Here is a 19,840-nt window from a genome sequence, read left to right as displayed (position 1 = left end):
CTGTCTGGAACTCCAGATTCACTCCATGGCCTTGGTGATGGAGTTTGAAATAACTGTCATATGGGTCTCAAAGGAAGCTTCCTACGCACAAGTGAACCTTGTTATATAAAATGGTTGTCTCCCAAACCATGTTGCTGTGTTGTTGTTTCCTGATTACCCCTAATGGATACTGCAACTTTGGAAAAATAATTTTAATCTCTTAGTATACTCATACAAAAAATGAGGAGACGGGGCTGCTTGACCTCAAATGTTCCTTTCAGCTCTAAAATTACATAATTCTAGGAAATTCAGGATTTTTCCACATATGGGGTATATCATAAGTATATTATAATGAACACCACACAGCACTGTATAATTGTGTATTGTCTTTCCCAGCCTTGGTCACAGTAAATGGGCCTCTCTTCTTATTGGAATAATGGTTTCCCCCTTCTGGGTCAAAATATAAAGTCACAGCAGCAGCCAGTATCATTTCACGCACACAGTGGGTAATTACATACTATAAAATCCTCTGAGGGATTTAACTAGGGAGCTATCTAAGGAACAAAATGGAAAACTAGAGGTTCATGTGTGAATATGAGAGTTTAAAATACATTATAGATATCATTTTATCCATTTGTGAATATAAACATTAAAAGAATACATTAAGTGTAGAAAAATGCTCAGTCCGATATTATTTATCTTGACACATTACCAAAGACTCCATTCACCACCTCCATTACCACACAATTTAAAATTTTCTTTTACCTTTCTCTGTCTTTTACCGACTGTTCAGCCATTAATTTCTTCAGTTCTTCTAGACGCTGAAGATCTCTCATTTCCATTTCTTGCCACTTCTGTTCTTTCTTAGCCCAGTATTTTCTTATCTATTGTATAAATGTTACATAAAATTTAAATTAACAGATATGTAAAAATGAGGGAGAAGGCTATAACATTATCCATTGGTTCATATGACAAAGATTGAATTTAAATGGAACTTCATCTTTTTTGTTTCTTAGATATGCATATAATGTATTGGCAACAGAAAAACAAATTAAAACACGAAGCTGCATGTCCTGAGAAATTGCATGGTTTAACAATTCCTGAAGTGGAAGTATAACTTGTGCTGAGACCTAAGATTTTAATCTATGGCTAAAATAATTGACTTTCAGGGAGCCACAATAAAAGCATGTTATCGTCTCTGAAGTATATGATCTACCTGTTACTCAAGTATATTTTTATCCTCTTAGAGTAATGCGGTCCTTAATAAATATAGCATTAAAACTATTTTTACTTTAAAAGCATGAGTTTATTTATGCTAATGGACAGCAGGATGTTGAAAGCTTTATGTTTCTGGGAAAGTGGCAGGAGATAGGTGGGAGGAAGGAGGAAAAGAGTAAATGAGCAGAGTTGTGGTATATAGTAGTTCTGACTTATGTGGTAAAATAAAGGTCAAGCATTTCAAGTGCAAAAAGGTGAAAGCATTGTTCTTACTAGGCCTGCTTTACTTCCCTTTTCTGGAAATGGAAGCAGAATGAGAAAACCAGAAGTACACATGTGCTACTTTCAGGGGGCTGAAACCATTATCTAGAATTTCCCAATGTGATGAGACAATTGAAGTTAATGTTTGACAGAGGCCCATTCTACCACTTTAGCCTGCCATGTTGTGTTTGGGTCAAGAGACTGGATCTTTCTGGTGAAAAACAGAGTACTTCAGTGATGAGCACTAGTGAGTAACTGGCAGCAGAGGGTCTGTTGTAGATGCTGGCTAGCCTCACCCCCAACGTGGCAGTTCCTCTTCTGAGAGTGGTGGAAATGAAAAGCCAAGTGGTTTCCTGACTTGCCCGAGCAACATGGTCTCTGATTCCTGGGAGAACCAGAAGAAGCAGCCCAAGCACCATGGCCACAGCCATAGCAACTCTGCAGCCACAATAGCAACATCTGCTCAATGCTTAATAAATAACTGGAGGAGCTCAATTTACAGTGATATCCAATCCAGAGTTGACCAAGATTTGAATTTGGGGAGAACAGAGATGAAGCTAGAAGGCACCAGCACCAAAGATGGAGAGTGAGAGAGAGGGTAGGAGCAGGAGAGAAAGGAAACTGACTGACAAGGAATATTCTGGAGTCCTAAATGATAACTGCCAGGGAATTCTTTTAACACCAGATATGGGCCAGGCGCGGTGGCTCACGCCTGTAATCCTAGCACTCTGGGAGGCCGAGGCGGGTGGATCTCTCAAGGTCAGGAGTTCGAGACCAGCCTGAGCAAGAACGAGATCCCCGTCTCTACTAAAAATAGAAAGAAATTATCTGGCCAACTAAAACATATATATAGAAAAAATTAGCCGGGCATGGTGGCACATGCCTGTAGTCCCAGCTACTCGGGAGGCTGAGGCAGTAGGATCACTTAAGCCCAGGAGTTTGAGGTTGCTGTGAGCTAGGCTGATGCCACGGCACTCACTCTAGCCTGGGCAACAAAGCGAGACTCTGTCTCAAAAAAAAAACAAAACAAAAAAGATTAAAAAAAAAAACAAAAAAACACCAGATATGGAAATGTTAGCAATGATTATATCATCTCCGTCTGGGGATTATAAACAATCTTCATTTTAGTCTTTATAGTTTTCTACATCACCTTATTTTTGCAATGAATATGTATTTCTTTCATAATCAGAAAAAATAAAGCTACTTCAAAACTAAATTTTAAAAAAGAACAGATATTAAATTAAAGAACATTTTTCTCTGGGTTCCAACAGACTAACAATATTTGCTTACTCCCAGCATTGGCCTTGGTGGGAAATCAGTGGCCTTTTTGCAGATAATCCCTTGATCACAAGCAGAGAGCCTCCAAGTTGCTGGTATCCTCAGATCTCTGACCCCACTTGTTGCACTGTCTTGTGCAGGCCCTAGAAGTATGTAACACCTGGAGCTTTTTGGAATCTCCAGACCAATTATTTCCATCTTTGACTCTCTGGTACCCTCAGCCACTGCTATAGCGTGTTCTCTCTCTCTCAACTTCTCATGATTCACTCCTTTGCTCCCTCCTAGCACTTTCTGCTGGGCCCTCTGGAACCTCATTGGACATAAAATCCCCTGCATCTTCAACCTTCAGAACACTACTTCCTTATTTTCACTGAAATTTTCTTGAGTGAAGGATGCTCATATTCTGATGCCCCATGTGTGCCATGGGACTGGGGAATGGTTGGGCATGTTCCTCGTTGTTAACTACGACTTTCAGACCACTATCATATCCTTTTCAGGTGCAATTCTTTCTCCTTTTGATGTTTCCACTATCTGGATATATCGCTCCCTACCTGTCCTTATCACTGGCATGTGTGCATTTCCAGGTCACTCTAAAATACACATCAAGAATTCAGTTATCCAAAATCACAGCCTTCTCCAACATAGCTGCTTCCACCTTCCTAGCCAATTTCAGCATTTGAATGCCCTTTCAGCCTGTTATTCTCCCAATTCCATGACTTCCTCCATTCTAGGAGCCACCTCCTCCTCCAGGAGTCTATTATCATTGAAAACAGTTCCAGTTCTGAAATCTTGAATTATAGCAATAGACTCTGTGACCAGAACCAGCCCCTCCCCCTTCCCATTATTCTCTGGGCTCTGGCCGTATAATATTATTCCCCTGGCATAGCCCTCATCACAAAGCTTTGCTAATTAGTACACTTTTCTTCTCTCCCACTAGGCTGCAGAAATTGTGATTTATTCAACTAAAGTGTCCCAGAACATAGCATTTACTTAATAACCATTTGATTGACGACACAATTGTAGGAACTGATACCAAGCTTTTTTATTTCAATGGACTCTTCAGTGATGATCAGCATTTCTTTTATGAATTCCTGGTCAGCGTCTCTCAATTTCTCATAGTGGTGTTCCAAAACCTGTTTACTATTTTCAGCTCCACACCTGCCTCTACTTCCTCACTTTCATCAGAGGGAATAGGAGCTCTAAAAGGTACCTTTCTTTTTGTGCTGCCCATCAGAGGAAGAGGTGTCCTTCCTTCTGTTTGAGGCTAATCCCTCACCTGAGCTGCAGATCCGGTTCCCAATTCCACCTTCTCCATAACCTTACTCTGTATCTACCCCCTTTCCCCCTTGTTTAACCTCTTGGTCTTTATAGTTCCTTTTCTTCTGATGGAATTAAACACAAATCTCTCTGATAAAAAACTGTCGTAGATACTTTCTTTAGAACCCCAAGACTATAGCTCCACACCCTTCATTGTTCCTTTTTAGCCAAGCATCTTAGAATACTTATTTTCTCCATCTTTGCATCTCCTATTTTACTCCTCACTCAGGGTATTTCTACCTCTGCCTTCCACTCCAAATTCACTGTTCTCACCAGTGACTTCCAAAGAATCAAACCAAATATCCTTTTCTATCCTTATTTTACTTGATGTCTCTGTGTATTTGATTCTATTAATCCTTATCTGTAGTATTAAAACACTACTGACTTTGGCATTCACTCATTCAACAAATATTTCATCACATGCTTAAAGCCAAAGACTGTGCTAGGTACTTGGGATATGGTGCTTAAAGAGAAATAGGCCTCTGCCTCATGGAACTGGGACTTCCCAAAACAGAAGAGAGACAATAGAGAATAAATGAATGAGTAGGATATTACATGTTGATTAACTTCTAAGAAAGAAATAAGTGGAGTGATGATTTAGAAAAATTTGGATAGAGTTATTAGAAGGCATATTTAAAATGTCTTAAATAGAATATTTGGATGAAATGACATTTGGATGAAAACATGCAAGATGAGAGTGAAATACCCATGGGCAGAGATGGAGGGGAGTACTTCAACAGCACTGGTTGGGAAAGACCTTGCATGTGTTGGAAATTGGGAAGAGGGAGTCCAGTGCAGCTGGAGCAGGTGATGTGAGTTAAGAGTAGAGGTGAGATTGGAGAGCTGCATGGGGCTAGATGATTAGGGCAGGATTTAGTTCTAGAAACAAGGAAGAACCACTGAAGAGATTAAAGCAAGTAGTGACATGATCTGACTTACATTTTAAAAACAAAGCTCTGGCCAGGCATGGTGGCTCACACCTGTAATCCTAGCACTCTGAGAGACCAAGGCGGGAGGATCACTTGAGGTCAGAAGTTCGAGACCAGCCTCAGTAAGAGCGAGACCCCCATCTCTACTAAAAATAGAAAGAAATTAGCTGGACAACTAAAAATATATATAGAAAAAATTAGCTGGGCATGGTGGCACATGCCTGTAGTCCCGGCTACTTGGGAGGCTGAGGCAGGAGGATCGCTTGAGTCCAGGACTTTGAGGTTGCTGTGAGCTAGGCTGATGCCACGGCACTCTAGCCCAAGTAACATAGCCAGACTCTGTCTCAAAAAATAAAAATAAATAAATATAAAGCTCTGGCTATTATGTGGAGCAAGATAGTAGAGGAGCTAAGGAGAAAAAAGGAGACTCAGGAAACGGAGTAAAGGGTTTCGATATGAAATGTGCTTTGGAGTGGAATCAGAGTGCTTACTGAGGGATTCCGTGTGAAGATTGGAGGAAAGAGGAATCAAGCACAATTCCTAGATTTTTGCTTGAGCAACTGGTTGGACAGTGGTACCAATAATTGATATAGGAGTTTGGGAGAATAACAGGTTTGGGAAAGGAAGACAATCAAGAGCTCAGTTTTGAACATATCACATTTGACATGTCTCTAAAACCTCTAAGTGGAGAGACCACACAAACATCTGGAGGTACAAATGGGTGGCTCAGGGGAAAATTCAGTGCTGGAGGCCTAAATTAAGGAGATGTCCACTTAAATGTATTTGATGCCACAGCACTGGATGACATCCCTAGGACAAGAATATAAACAGGAGGGAGAAGATGGCCATGCCCTTTCAAATTTATCTGCTTTTTGCACAGTTTTCTCTGCTAGAATGACTTAATTTCCCTCCTCCACTTGTCAATCTTATCCTATTTTTAAACCAGAACACATGCCACTTCCTCTTTCTTCTGAATCCTCCAGGAAAAGTGTTAGCTCCATCCTTGGCACACCAGTGACCCTTTGCTCATGGTTTATCACACTCCTTTCTTTGCCTTGCCTTGCATTCATTGATTCTTTTTCTTGAGGCTCTGCCCCTGGATTGTTACCAATATATTGGGCATTTACCACATGCCTGGAATGCTCTGCCCTGCTTGCTGCCTGGTAAATCCCTCCTGTTCATCCTTTAAGATTCATTTTTAGCATCGCCTTCTCAGCCTTTCTCCCCCTCCAGCTTTTCCAGACATAGCTAGGTATACCTTCTAAGATACTATTTATGTACTCTTAGCATAGCATTTCCCATATTGATCTGCATTATTTATCTCTGTATCCCCAGTACCTTGTATCATGTCTGACACGAAATAGGGCTTAATTGATCACTGTAAGGTGAGTGGAAGCTTCTTCTGGTCTCTGGTGCAACAACAACAAAGTTGTAGATTTGTACCAAGCCAGCAGTGTTATTTGCAGGATGACAAAGGCTGAACTAAGTAGTTCCCTAAGGACAGTTCCATTCGCTTTTCATCAATTAATAGGAGCAGGAAGCGTGTATCAAGAAGTATTGGCTTTGCAAGCTTCAAATTAAAGTCAAGACTAAGGATATTTAACTAGTCCTTTGGGACATTTGTTGAGACACAGATTTGAAATGCACTTGTTTTTAGAATTTTGAGTGATCATTATAGTATTCTAATGATGGGGGAATCAGAAAGTGAGTGCATATGATGAGTTGAATTTAAAGCTTGTCTCTTAACTGCCACATGAGGTTTTTAGAAAAAGTTTGCTTTTCTGAAAAACAAAACAAGCCCTCATTATCCCTCATCTCCTCTTATTACCTCTGATTTGTATTAGATGCAAGATATTCCTTTTCGCAGTCCCACATTTTGGTAAATTTAAGCCAGTAAAAGTATAAATAAACTGAAGAAACTATTCTCCATGTAGATTTATGAGGCAAAATAATGCTATGCTATTTTTTCAGAGGATTTAAGATCATTTTTATATTCTACCTTACTTTTGTAATCTTTCAAATAATTTGCTTTTTATTAAAAACTTCACTAGAAAACAGAATGTTTATGGTATTAGAGTACCTCAAAGTTTAACTTTAAAACATATTATACAACCATTAAATTCAGCATGAAATAAGAATTTCTTATTTATACATAGAAAGCAGAAAGTTAGAACTAAAGAATTATAGTAGGAAAATAGTTGGTCTCATATTTCAAGCTATCAGTGTGATGTTGAATCTTTGAACAAACAGACTTCCATACTTTGCTGCCATGTCATTATCTCAAAGGCTTTAATGACTTAGGAGGAGGTCATAACACTTAACCAAACTCATAAAAGATGTGAAATGTGAAGTTGAAAATATCTAGTTCCATTCCCCATAAACCGTTAAAATAAAGCATATTTATTCCATTTCCTACATTCTAATTTACTTAGATAGTTCAATAAATCTTAAAGATTTCCTTTCTAAGGTAGACAGTAGAATTGTGCTCACCAAAGGCTGGGAAGGGGAAAGGAGATGAAGAGACATTGGCTGATGGATACAAAAATACAGGTAGAAGGAATAAGTTCTAGTGTTTGACTATAGTTAACAATTTATTATATATTTCAAAATACCTAGAAAAGAATATTCAGAATGGTCTTAACACAAAGAAATGATAAATGGTTGAAGTGTTGGATATCTCAGTTACCCTGATTTGATTATTACATGTTGTATGCATTTTTCAAAATAGCACATTTACCCCATAAATTTGTATAATCATTATGTATCAATAAAAAAAGATCTCCTTTCTACTTTTGGCCTGGAATATGCAACCCCCCACACAAAAAAATTAGCATTGTTATATATAAAAACATAACAGACATCTTAATAGAAAAGTATTCATTTTTTATTTAATACTTCAAATATTTTTCCCATTCATTTCATCTAGGTCAGTGATGGTATCTGTATCGCAAAAAATCACCACAAATTGAAGTATGACTCCTCTTTCTATATAATCAATTTGAAATTATCGACATTTTTGCCATATAATGTTTCACACATTTGTGTGAACTTCTGGAAGGTAAAGAACATGCCTTATACTATGTATTTATTTGTATTTATAATAGTATCACAGCTTACAGAAAAAAGGTGCAAGGTATATATTTGCTAAACTGATCCAAGGAAAAATAATATAGAAAGGTAGCATTGCCCAAAATACTTTTCTTATGTCAGCTCATATAAGTCCAAAATCACCTGGATAGACAATAATGATGCAACTTCTCAATCAGTAAGCCAATGCATTTAGTCATGTGGGGCTATGCAGGCACATTCAATCTCAACAGAGCATGGTGATGGGTACTTCTGTAAGTCAATTGCTCATGGATGCCAGATTAAAGGTATTTTATGCCAGAGATGGGCACTCCTACCCTTAGTCACTCCTACCCTCAAAACCTTTCAGCCAACATTATTTCTTCTATACTTCATGGTATAAAGATCTATATATGTTTCAACTTAAGACTGGCTTAAGTTTCTGAATAAAAATTTAGCTTCAAAAGAATGACCTTGCAGGGCATTCATTACGGAAAGATAGGAAAACACCCTACATGGAAAAGAAACTAGAGCTAGATCTTTGGTTTTCAAAATAGAAAGTCAATTTTGCCACCAGCCTGCCTGGTTATTTGAACTTAATGGATCTCTTCTCAGTCCACAATTCAGAGTCTGCATTTTAGCTATTTATCAGTGCCGTAAACTGGAACATTTTAGCAACCAATCTCCAAGCTGATAAACAAGCTCATCCACCTCTGGTAGGAGGATAAGTTGTCATATTCTTTCTGAAGAATAAATAAGAAAATAAGAGTAAGAAAATAACTGAAGAATTAAGAAGTAAGATTTTTAAGGATTAACAGGCAGGGATACATGCAAAGATTTGTATGCAGGTATGTTCATCACAACTTTAAAAGGGTGAAAAATTGGAAACAATATAACTATCCCAAATTGTGAGATTGGGAAAATGTACTAATCTGATGAAACACTATGCAGACATTAAAAATTATGTGGTAGGACAAAAGGGAAAAATATGCAAGATATGTTGATAAATGGAGAAAAATCAGGTTAAAAATAATATTTTCAATATGATTCTAGTTAATTTAAAGTTCCTGTGTATGTAGAAAAAAATGAATGTAAAAATATTGTTAATAATTTTCTTTTGGTAGTGGTTTAGGATTTGGGATGATTTTTATCATATTTCATATGCTTGCTTATATTTTGCAAATTCTCTCCAACAGACATAAAAATAATTTATAATTACAAAAGTATATTTTAAAAAATTCTGGCCAAAAAAATTTATATTTAGTAGGAGTATCTAAGGGGTATGACTACTATTCATTCCTGAAGTTTCCAAACTCTTTCAAAATCAAGTCAAATGACAAGAATACTGTGTATATCTCCACACATTTTCACTTTTTATCACCTTGCATGTAGCATCACTCTCACTTTCTCCAGTTTTATGAACTATGATTTAATTTTATTCCATAGGCCTCATAAAGGCTGGTGCGATATCATAAGAATATTGCTTTAGACTTGTAAAACTTCTATTGAAAATGCTATCTATTGAGTAGGTTGCATTTCGTCTCCCAATATACGTTGCCAGCTCCTAATCTGCTGGTATGTTGTCTATTATTAGCAAATAAGAGCTAAATGTTTCCCTTTAACTTAACCATGTTCAATTACAACACCCTTCTTTAGTCTTGGTTTGCTGACATAACGACATTCTCATCCCCTTAATTTCTTGTCTCTCGTTCTCTTACTGATTTTCTATTTTAATGATTCCTAATAGGAAACAGATGGCACACTCAAAATTAGGATGAATCGAGAAGAATGTAATAAGGAGAGAATTGACAATGGAGGGTTGGAATGCAGGGCAACCACAAGGGACCATTTAGTGCCGAGTGGCTTTACCATCTATAGACCAGAGACAGAGAAGGCTGGATGGGGAGAACCATCTGGCAGAAGCTGAGACCTTTTTCGAAGGACACAACTGGTCAGCACAGGGTGAGGAGCTGGGGAAATAACTCTCCTGACCTCACTCCCCTCCTTCGCCTGACTACCACGTTCTACATTGGCTGAACTCAACCAGAAGCCAGAGGGCAAGGGAGCCACACAGAAAAAGCCCCTGGGCCACAGAGCAGAATGGAGGGTAATACAACCCAGGGGGAAGATACCCAGCACAATAGTATTGATGCCTTTTATTATAAATAGTTTGGAAGTAGTGATGCCTATAAATAACATTAATCCCTTTTAGGTGGTATTCACTTTGGTCACTTATGTGAGCATTTTCCCATAGCAAAGCACCCTGCTTAAATTGGCAATAAGCTATTTTCTGCTATGACGTAGTCTTATGTCCTTATAACATAATGAGCCAAGAAAGAATATCTAGGGTAAACACATTAGTTATCTCCCTCTTAATTGAAATGCCAGGTGGATTAAAAAATAACTGTCACGTCTTCTTTAGGAGGGAGGTCTGTTTTGAGTATGGGCATTGAAATATTGCATAATGATCATGTCATATGTTGATATTGCTGAAATGAATTTGTCTGTAATCTTGTTTAATTTCTCTCTTTTCACTATTCATTAAGAAGGGAGTATATATACTGAGGATGCTGTATTTCAAAACCTGAAGTGTCAGGGAGAGTGAAAAGTGAGAAGTAATCAAACCTCAGAGTCATTCAATCATGACTTAGAGCCAAGGCAATTTTTGTGATCATTTAATCCAAACGCCTCATTTTACAACTGAAGAGGCAAAACTCACAAAGCCTACATGACTTGCCAATGTCACCCACCTTGCCAGGGACTCCTAGTTTGGCATGCCTTCCTCTCTATCTCAACATCAGAGTAGAGTTGTATACAGTCCATTCACTAAATTCATTCATTCAGCCAATATTTTTTGAGTGCCTTATGCCAGGCACTGGGAATAGAGCAATGAAGAAAACAGACAAATTTCCTGTTCTCATGGGATTTACATTCCAGAAGGGGCAGTGAAGATAGCCAATAAATAAATAAATAGATGTTAGGGGGTGATAAATGCTAAGGAAAAAAATAAAGCAGGACAGTGACAGGGAAGGAGGATGCCATTTTAAGTTGGGTCGTCAAGGACATTCTTTCTAAGATGACATTTGTGCAAGACCCTTAATGGAGTGTGGGAGTGAGTTCTGCAGACATCTGGGAGAGGAGGGCTTCAGGCCAAGGGAATAGCAAGGGCAAAAGACTAAGGGGATGTATGCTAGAGTGTTCACATAGGGGGAAGTGGGCTGTTAGGGCTGGAGTAGAGTGGAGGCAAAGTGGTAGGATGTGAGATCTGAGAGGCATTGATGCGGTGCAGGGAGGTAGACAGTGCAGGGCCTTCCAGGTCCTGGTCAGGACTTTGGGTTTTATTCTGAGTGGGATAGACAGTCATTGACATGTTTTCAGCAGAGGATTGACATGATCTGAAGTGAGTTTTAGAACTATCAGTTTGGCTGCTGTGTGGGAAATGGATTGGACAAGGGGGATGGGAATGGAAAGGGAGGAGGCAGAGACATTAGTTCTGAGATTAGGAGGTTCTTCTAATAGTCCTGATTATATTTTAAAGGTAGAGCCTTCTATCTATGACAACAGATGAAGGTATAAACAGGAAAATTTAGGAGTCAAAGATGACAACAAGGCTTGAGAAAATAGATTTCCATTTATCAAGAAAAGGAACACTAGGAAAGATATGGGTTTAGAGGGAAAGCAAGCATATAGTTTGGACATATTACATTCGAGGAGTTGGTTATGTGAGTTTTGGAGTTCAAGAGAGAAGTCTAGGCCAGAGCTATTAATTGGTATTAGTTGGCACATAAATAGTATATAAAGTTACGTTGGATTGGTGGAGATCACCTAGAGAGTAGGTATACTTAGAGGACTGCTTCCCAGGGCACCCCCAAGGTTAGAAGATAGAGTGATGTTTATTGGAAGGAGATACCAACAAGATAGAAGAACAAAGAGAGAATGGCTTCCTAAAAATCAAGTAAATCAAGTTTCCCAAAGAGGAGGCAGCAATCTGCTCTATCATAATGATTCAAGTAAGGTGAGGACTAAGAATTGACCACTGGAATTAGCCACATGGAGGTTAACAATGACCTTGGCAAGTGCAGCACTGCTGGAGTGGTTCACGAGAGAATGGGAAGAAATAAACTTGAAACACTGTGTACAGGCCACGGAAAGGTGAGATTTTCTGAAGGATAGTATATGGGATTAAGAGAGTATTCTTTAGATGAAAGTCATAATGGCATATTTGTAGGTTAAAGGGAAAGATCTAGAAAAAGGGGGAAATGGTGGTGGTAGGAGAGAAACAACCTTGAGTAGGAGAGAGGGGATGGGATTCAGTGCACAAATGGAGGGCTGGCCTTAGACAGGAGCACGGACGCTTCATGTACTGTAAAAAGAGGGAAGGCCAGGTAATGGGTACAGATTCTGAAAGGGTGGTAAATTTGATATTGGAAGACTGGAAATTCTCTTCTTGTCAACAGGTAATGAAATCACATCAAAATTATCAATATTTTCTTCAGTCTACTTAACAAAAACAATGGCACCAAAGAGACAATGAAGAAGGTATTTTTTAAATCTGTTTACACTTGATACCCTTAATACTTCAACTTTGATCAAATTATAATAGTCTAGATTTTTTGTAAAGTGTTTAGTCATAGTGGTTCATTAACCTGGGGAGAGAAATCTTGAAAGAATATTAAGAAGGGTAAGGAGACAGATATAGTAAGCTATGTGCACCTTGAGAACATAAAAGAAATTCTACTAGTAAGCAGGCAGGTACTATTAAAGAATTTTTAAATTATCAATTACCTATCCATTGAATAGTTATGAGTAAACAGGATAGAATTAAAGCCATGAAAATGATCCTAAAGTGAATAGTCTGAGGTTTCTCAAAATTAATTAGTAACAAAATTAACAGCAATCACAATGATAAGCAAGTAGCACAGCGTTTGAAATCATGAACTATGCAGTTAGACCACCTGGGTTCAAATCCTAACTGCACCACTTAATGTCTACAGGACTTTGGGGACATTATGTAACCTCTATGTGTCTCAGTTTTTTCATTTATAAAATAAGTATCATATTAATGTACATCCCTTAGGGCTGTTAAGAACATTAGATGAACACGTGTTTTGCACATAGCAAGCAATGTTTACATGCCTGCTAATTAAATCCAATCCCTGTGAATAATCAAGACCTATACAGAAAATGTAGCCAAAAATTGACACCTGGAGTTAATTTTTAAGATTTTTCATTTAAAACTGCCTAGTGGGAAATCTTTCTCAGAAAAATAAATACATCTGGCTTTTGTTCATCCAGGCTTCCTTTTTTTCTCCACCTGACTTTCTTAAGAGTAGAATGATTCCATCAGCTTTTCCACTTTTTAAAAACTTCCACTTGTAATGGAAGTTTTACAAAACAGTTGAAACCAGAAAAGTAAGCTTCTTGGATTACCATTCTACCTTCCTTTTCTGTCACTGCACTGATAGTTGAGTCTATGTTTAGTCTCGTGTTAGAAGGTTAGAATAAGTTAATTTAGTAAGTGTACTTTAATGTTCATTTCTAAATTTTAATAACAAAATAAGAACATTATGAACATTTTAAAATTGGATGACCCTTAATTTATTTCTTTTGCATAATTAAAGCTCCCATTCTACATTAATTTCTTTACTCATACGATAACATTTAAAGGAACAATATTAAATCCTCAGAAAATAAAGTCTGAATCTTTAGTTTATTTTGGAGTCCTATCTACATAAAATACATACTATCCTCTCCTTTGACCATTATACTATCCTGAGAATTAATTTGCCAATTAGTTTTTTCAGCCCCCATGTTTGGAGTATTTCATCAGATTCCCAAATAAAAAGACTAATGACTACATAAGAAACACCATCTCAAACTTTTCAAGATCATACATCTAGAAGTTAGTAATTAGCAGAATCTCAAAACAGAGAGTAGCATTTAGGAATAACATTAATCGGGTGTCAGGCAGATGTGGGGGTGGGGAGGGGATGGGTGTATACATACATAATGAGTGTGATGTGTACTATCTAGGGGATGGACATGCTTGAAGCTCTGATTCGGGGAGGGAGGGGGGACAAGGGCAATATACGTAACCTAAACTTTTGTACCCCCATAATATGTTGAAATAAAAAAAAAAACAGAGAGTAGGAAGTAGCTCAACAGATTGGTCCAGTCCAGTATAGATACTTCAGCTCTGGTGGCAGGTGGTTCTTTTGCACTGAGGATGCAGTGAGAGATTTGGTGGCTGGACATTAAAACAGAGGTCAAGCTGATGTTCAGATGAGTTCAAAGACATGTTTCCAGGGTCCAAGAAGTCTATGAGAGTTCTTGTATCCCATAGTCTCAGTTTTATGAAAATGTAAAAAAATGCTATAAGCCAATTTCAGATCATCTGAATGTCACCATATTACTCAGTGCTGCCATAGTGTTTTCATTTGTATTCACATTTCAGGTGGCCCTAGTGACATGTTACATAAACTGACAATATTTACATTTTAAGTCATTTTAGTTTAACTGGGATCCAGTTAGATCTCTCTCTTCTCTCTCTCTCACACATATATACCTCTTTAAAAGAAGTTTCAGTCTCTACGTGACACAAGTTTGAGAAGGATCATCATGAAGGAAAAGGACCTGGAAGAAGCAGATGACTTGGGCCAGTACCAGGAGGTACCATCTCAGAGGGGCCTCTCTGCTAGGAGCTGTATTTTCCAGGCAGCACTCTGATTTCAAGTTTCTTTTTTCACTACCTAAAACCCTGAGACCTGTATCACCCTCCCTCCTCAACAGCAGAGCATTCAGTGAGATGATAGGCAATCAGTCACACGTATTGGAAGGAAATTGCAGAGGACAGTTCTATATCCTGCAGCTCCTGTGGTGCACACACGCATGCAACAGCAATTAAAGGCATAAATGGAAAGAGAAAAATTAATGAAAAGGGAGTTGATAAATCTTACTGGAGTCAGTCAGGGCAAAAAGTCTATCCTAAGGCCTGAACTTTGATTAACTATGGCAAACTAATAACTTCTATTAGCGTAAGAGCATTCACAGTAGAAAGCAATCAGATCAGCATGAGCCAGTGTGAGGACAGATGCCCAAAGTACAGTTTGATGATACAGGAGCAGGAAATAAGAGAAGAGGAGGTCTAGGGATGGATGAGGGAAAAGGCAATCTCCCAACTACCTCACGCCAAGGGCTTCATCAATATTCCCTGAACGGTCAGGAAGTTCATCTCAAAGTCACACTCTAATTATATGTGAATATACACATATATAAATGTATATACATGTATATATATGTGCACATATATATTTAATGTGCCATATATAGTCATGCTTAATTTAACTAATTACAAACTCTATATAGTTCACTCCATTTTGTATTTTTAGTTTTATTCTATTAACTCTTTTTGTTATACTCAGAAAGTTTGCAGCTAAAAGAAATCCCTCTGTATTATTAATAAGAGCTTCTATTGACCTAACTAAGAATTGCATATTATCTTGTGGCAGAGCAGGTAAATACATCCTTTTAAAAATATACAGAAAAGAGGGCAGTTTCTGTTTGAGTGGGTGACCTCTTACAATTACATGAGGTATGGAGAATGAAGGACTGGGCATAATACACGTCACAGTACAGGCATTTGGCACATACTTATTGAATAAGTAAATAAGCAAATAAATGAATCATCATCCTATTTGGACCTTTAGTGACCCCCTCTGGAATTATACACACTCTTACTGTCAATATACTCTACTAGGAGTTGACCCCACTATCCTCTGTGTAGGAGTTGGGGAGGTTGGAGAGAAAGCAAGTGCCACACAGTACTATGTGCTAGAAGGCACTGGAGCCAATGCTCAATAAAAAAGCAAATGCAATACATTGAGCCACAGTATTTCCTGAAAGGTGACCTTGGGATTTCAAAATAAAACACATAATAGAAGGCTTATGTGTATAGTTTACAATAAAGTCAGCAACTCGTGACACTTATGAAGAATGTTGCATGTTTTGTTTGATCTATTTAGGTGCCAATGAGTCCACATTTTGTTGATGATTGCCATCTAGAACCACAGAATGTACTAATGAACCAACAATCCTTGGGGTTACAGTGAATAACTACAGATAATTAATCCTGCATCCTCTATGTTGTAATTAGAAATTTTCATCTCACTAGAACTTTCAAAGAATTATCCAGTCACTACTGTTGATAGAGTTCTGCCACTGTAGAGCCATTCTCCTCCCAAGTGAAGAGAAACTAGGCAAAGATGTTAATAAAAAGAACTGTATTTATGACACTAGTTTATGAACCAGCCTTAAAACCTCTGCCTCTAATTGCTATTATCTTTATCTCATTTCTACCTGTCCTATTGGATTCTCATGATATTTTTCTAACCACCTCTGCTCTACCATTCCTCTGGGGTAACAATAATAGTAATATCAACAATTACAACGATGTCATTTACGGAGTTCTTCCTAGGGGCCAGGCATGTGCTAATTGCTTCACATGTATTGTTTGATTAATGTTTGTACAAATACAAACATTATAGAGACACTGAAATTTAGAGAGATAAAGTAATCTCCCTCAATGCCACACAGTTAACAAGTGGCAGTGCTGGAACTCCAAGTCAGGTCTGAGTGAATGCAAAAAGCCCATATGTTCAATACTACCCTGAGCCATTCCCCACTTGAAACAAGCTCACTGAGTTCTTGGCCCTCCTCATTTGAAACCCAGTTTATATTACAGTTTGTTTTTTTCCTCCTTCCATGATGGCTCTTTTCATTCTTATTCTGGCATCAGATCTCCTTACATCATCTATCTATAAAGTTCTTGGCTCAGGTCTTGGTAAGGTTGTTAATGTACCATTTAGTTGAAGTATTAAGGCCAATGTATGGTTGGATAAAGAAGTGTCTTTGGACTTTTCTCCCTCTTTTGAGCCTTTAGTGAAATATCAGTTCAGAGCCATGGATGTATCTAGAGATGTCAAATCTAGCCTACACTCTTACGAGGGGGAATGCTCATCTCCCACTCCTCACGGGGCTGGGAATTTCCCCTCTCCAGGAGGGGTCACAGTCGCTGCCACTCATTCTGATTGGCAAATTTGGGAGAAGTGACTGAGCATGTTCAATTCAGCCCAGTCTCTCTCTCAAAATGTCATCCGTCTTCAGGGAGCAATTTTCCCCTTCCCTGCCTTGTAGTCAGCAGCCTGTCCCTTTACAGGGAGATCTGGGTAGACTCAGCTCTTCCTTAGCCTAGAGGGTTTGATTCCATGGTGGAAGTATCAGGAATGCCAGGGGCCACAAGTGCCAGGCATAGTCCCTAATAGCTGGGCTATTAAATTCTGCCCTCTCGGCTCTTGGTTCTCCCTCTGAATCATCCTTCCTTTTTCATGAATGACAGCACATGCTCACTGCTGAGTAGTTTTACCAACCTGCTTCCTACCAGTAGAATTTTTGGGGTCCATTAGCTTCCTTTCACATTAAACTCTTTCTTTCCCTTTCAGTCTAAGCTGGCAGTATTTTGATAACATTTTCTCAAGAACTCAGTGGGCCATCTATGGATTTTAGGGAATTCACTCCATTAGACAAAAGCCACACCCATAACCGTTATCATATTTGCCTTGGCCTCCTGCTAAGGTGGCTGAGGGATATCACCCTTAAACTTCTTGCAGCCCCTCTAGTTTGAAAATATCTATGAGAAGCATCCTAAATCTCCTGGAAAGGTCTTTTACATCTGTGGTCCCCAACCCCAGGGCTGCAGACCAGTATCAGTCTGTGGCCTGTTAGAGACCAGGCCTCAGAGCTCTATCCCTTCTGCTCCCCTTCCCCCACCCCGTGGAAAAATTACCTTCCATGAAACTCAGGAACCAGGGGGCCACACAGCAAGAGGTGAGCAGCCACTCCCCATCCCTCATAACCACCTGAGCTCCTCTCCCCCCACAACCCGCCCCTCCCCATGGGAAAAATGACTTCCATCAAACGGGTCCCTGGTGCCAAAAAGCTTAGGGACCACTGTATCATATGACTAAATACTCTTTTTTGAGGCTAGAGCAAAGGACAGTCATATTCACACACCAGTCTTTCCTCTATGCCACAGTGTCTCTTAATTTCTTAACTCTAGTGTCTTCTGCCATCTGGATATGTTGAGAATTTCCCAAAACATCAGGTCTGGAAGCTTTTTGTTTAACAGTTTTTTGCTCCATTTATCTCTCTTCTTTTTACCATAAGCTGCAAAAAGAAGCCAGGTGGCAACTTCAATGTTTTGTTTGGAAGTCTTAGTTCATCCCTTGTGAAGTTCACTACAAACTTTGTGGAAATTTGTTTTCCACCTGACTGTAGGGCACGATTTCCCTAGACTTCTTGTGACAGTTATCCTCTCTTCTCCAGTTTCTAATAATACATTCATCGCTTCCTCCTCAGCCCTTACCAGCCACATCTTTAACATCCATACTTCTATTAATACTAAGAGTTTGTTCAAGATATTCTAGTCTTTCTCTATCGTCCTCAAAATTCTTCCAGCTTCTTACCACTTCTCAATTCCAAAGCCACTTTGCATTTTTAGGTATTTGTTATGGCACCATTTTACTTCCAAATACCAAAATCTGTATTAGTTTTTTAAAAATTATTGTTATATAAAAATACCACCACAAATGTAGTAGCTTAAAACAACACCATTTACTATCTCAGAATTCTGTAAATCAGAAGTCTAGCACAGTGTAGCTGGGCTCTCTGCTCATAGTACCACAAGGCTGAAATCAAGGTGTTGACAAAACTGAGTTCTCATATAGAGAAAAATCTGCTTCCAAGCCCATTCTTGTTTTTTTGTTAAAGTTCACTTCTTTGTGGTTACAGATCTATAGGTTAGAGGTCCCATTTCCTTGCTGGCTGTCAGCCAGGGCCACCCTCGGCTCCCAGAGGCCACCCACATCCCTTGCCATGTGACTCCCTCAGCCTTTCATCCTTCTTGTACTCCAGATCTCTGACTACTCCCTCTGTGACCAGCCCGAGAAAACTCTCAGCTTCTAAAGGGTTCATGTGATTAGGCCAGTCCTACTCAGATAATCTCCCTATTTTAAGGTCTTCTGTGCCATATAATCAAACCTAATCATGGGAGTAAAAGCCACAGTATTTATAGTTTTGATAATTATACAGAGCATGTGGGCGGGGGGAGATAGGGAATCTCAGGGCCCATCATAGAAGCCTGCTTGGTATAGGTGTTATTTGTTGCCTCCTTTAAATCTGATAATCCTGAAAAAGCAGAGTTTAAATCCTGGGAATTTTTTTTTAAAATCATTCTTCTGTGCCCACCTTTTTTCCTACTCTTAGTTCTTTAGATAAGTACACTCTTAGATTAAAAACACTGGAGAAGAGATTTGATGGTTGACTGCCTTCGTAAGAACCCACAAATCCCTACATTGGGAGAATGGCTTTGATCTAAACTGGGGTACCCTAGATTCTCTCCTCAGTACAGAGCTTCTGGAGTTTTCTGAGAAGCACTGTCACTCTAACCTGCATTCTGTTTATGGTAGTCTGTCCCCTTTTGTTTTAGACTGTTTCTCCTCTTCCTGGTTATCTGTAGGATGCGTGTAATTCTGGGTATTTACCAGATCACCAGAGGACATGGGAGAATACTCAAGTGCCAATGTTTTACTAAAGTCTGGGTCTTCTGGTATTTATAAGTTTGATGTCACAAGAAGCTAATCAGTCACAAAATGATAGATCCCTCCCCAGCAATACCTCCAAGGTAAGGCTGAAGATCACGTTACCTGTTGGGGTGTCCTGGCTTCCTTGATAATGCT

The 19,840-nt window shown here is 38.8% G+C and overlaps 1 protein-coding gene across 1 annotated transcript in view; it reads right to left on the bottom strand.

Moving 5' to 3' along the window:
* Positions 1–19,840, bottom strand: part of CCDC148 (coiled-coil domain containing 148) — a 222,059-nt gene that overhangs the window by 52,676 nt on the left and 149,543 nt on the right. The window contains exon 11 of the mRNA XM_069472384.1: positions 745–863. Coding sequence (XP_069328485.1) covers positions 745–863 — 119 coding nt within the window. The remainder of the gene's footprint in view (positions 1–744; positions 864–19,840) is intronic.

Source organism: Eulemur rufifrons, chromosome 1 (genome assembly GCF_041146395.1).
Source record: "Eulemur rufifrons isolate Redbay chromosome 1, OSU_ERuf_1, whole genome shotgun sequence".
Classification (NCBI taxonomy): Eukaryota; Metazoa; Chordata; class Mammalia; order Primates; family Lemuridae; genus Eulemur; species Eulemur rufifrons.
This window is presented reverse-complemented; position numbering and strand designations above follow the sequence as displayed.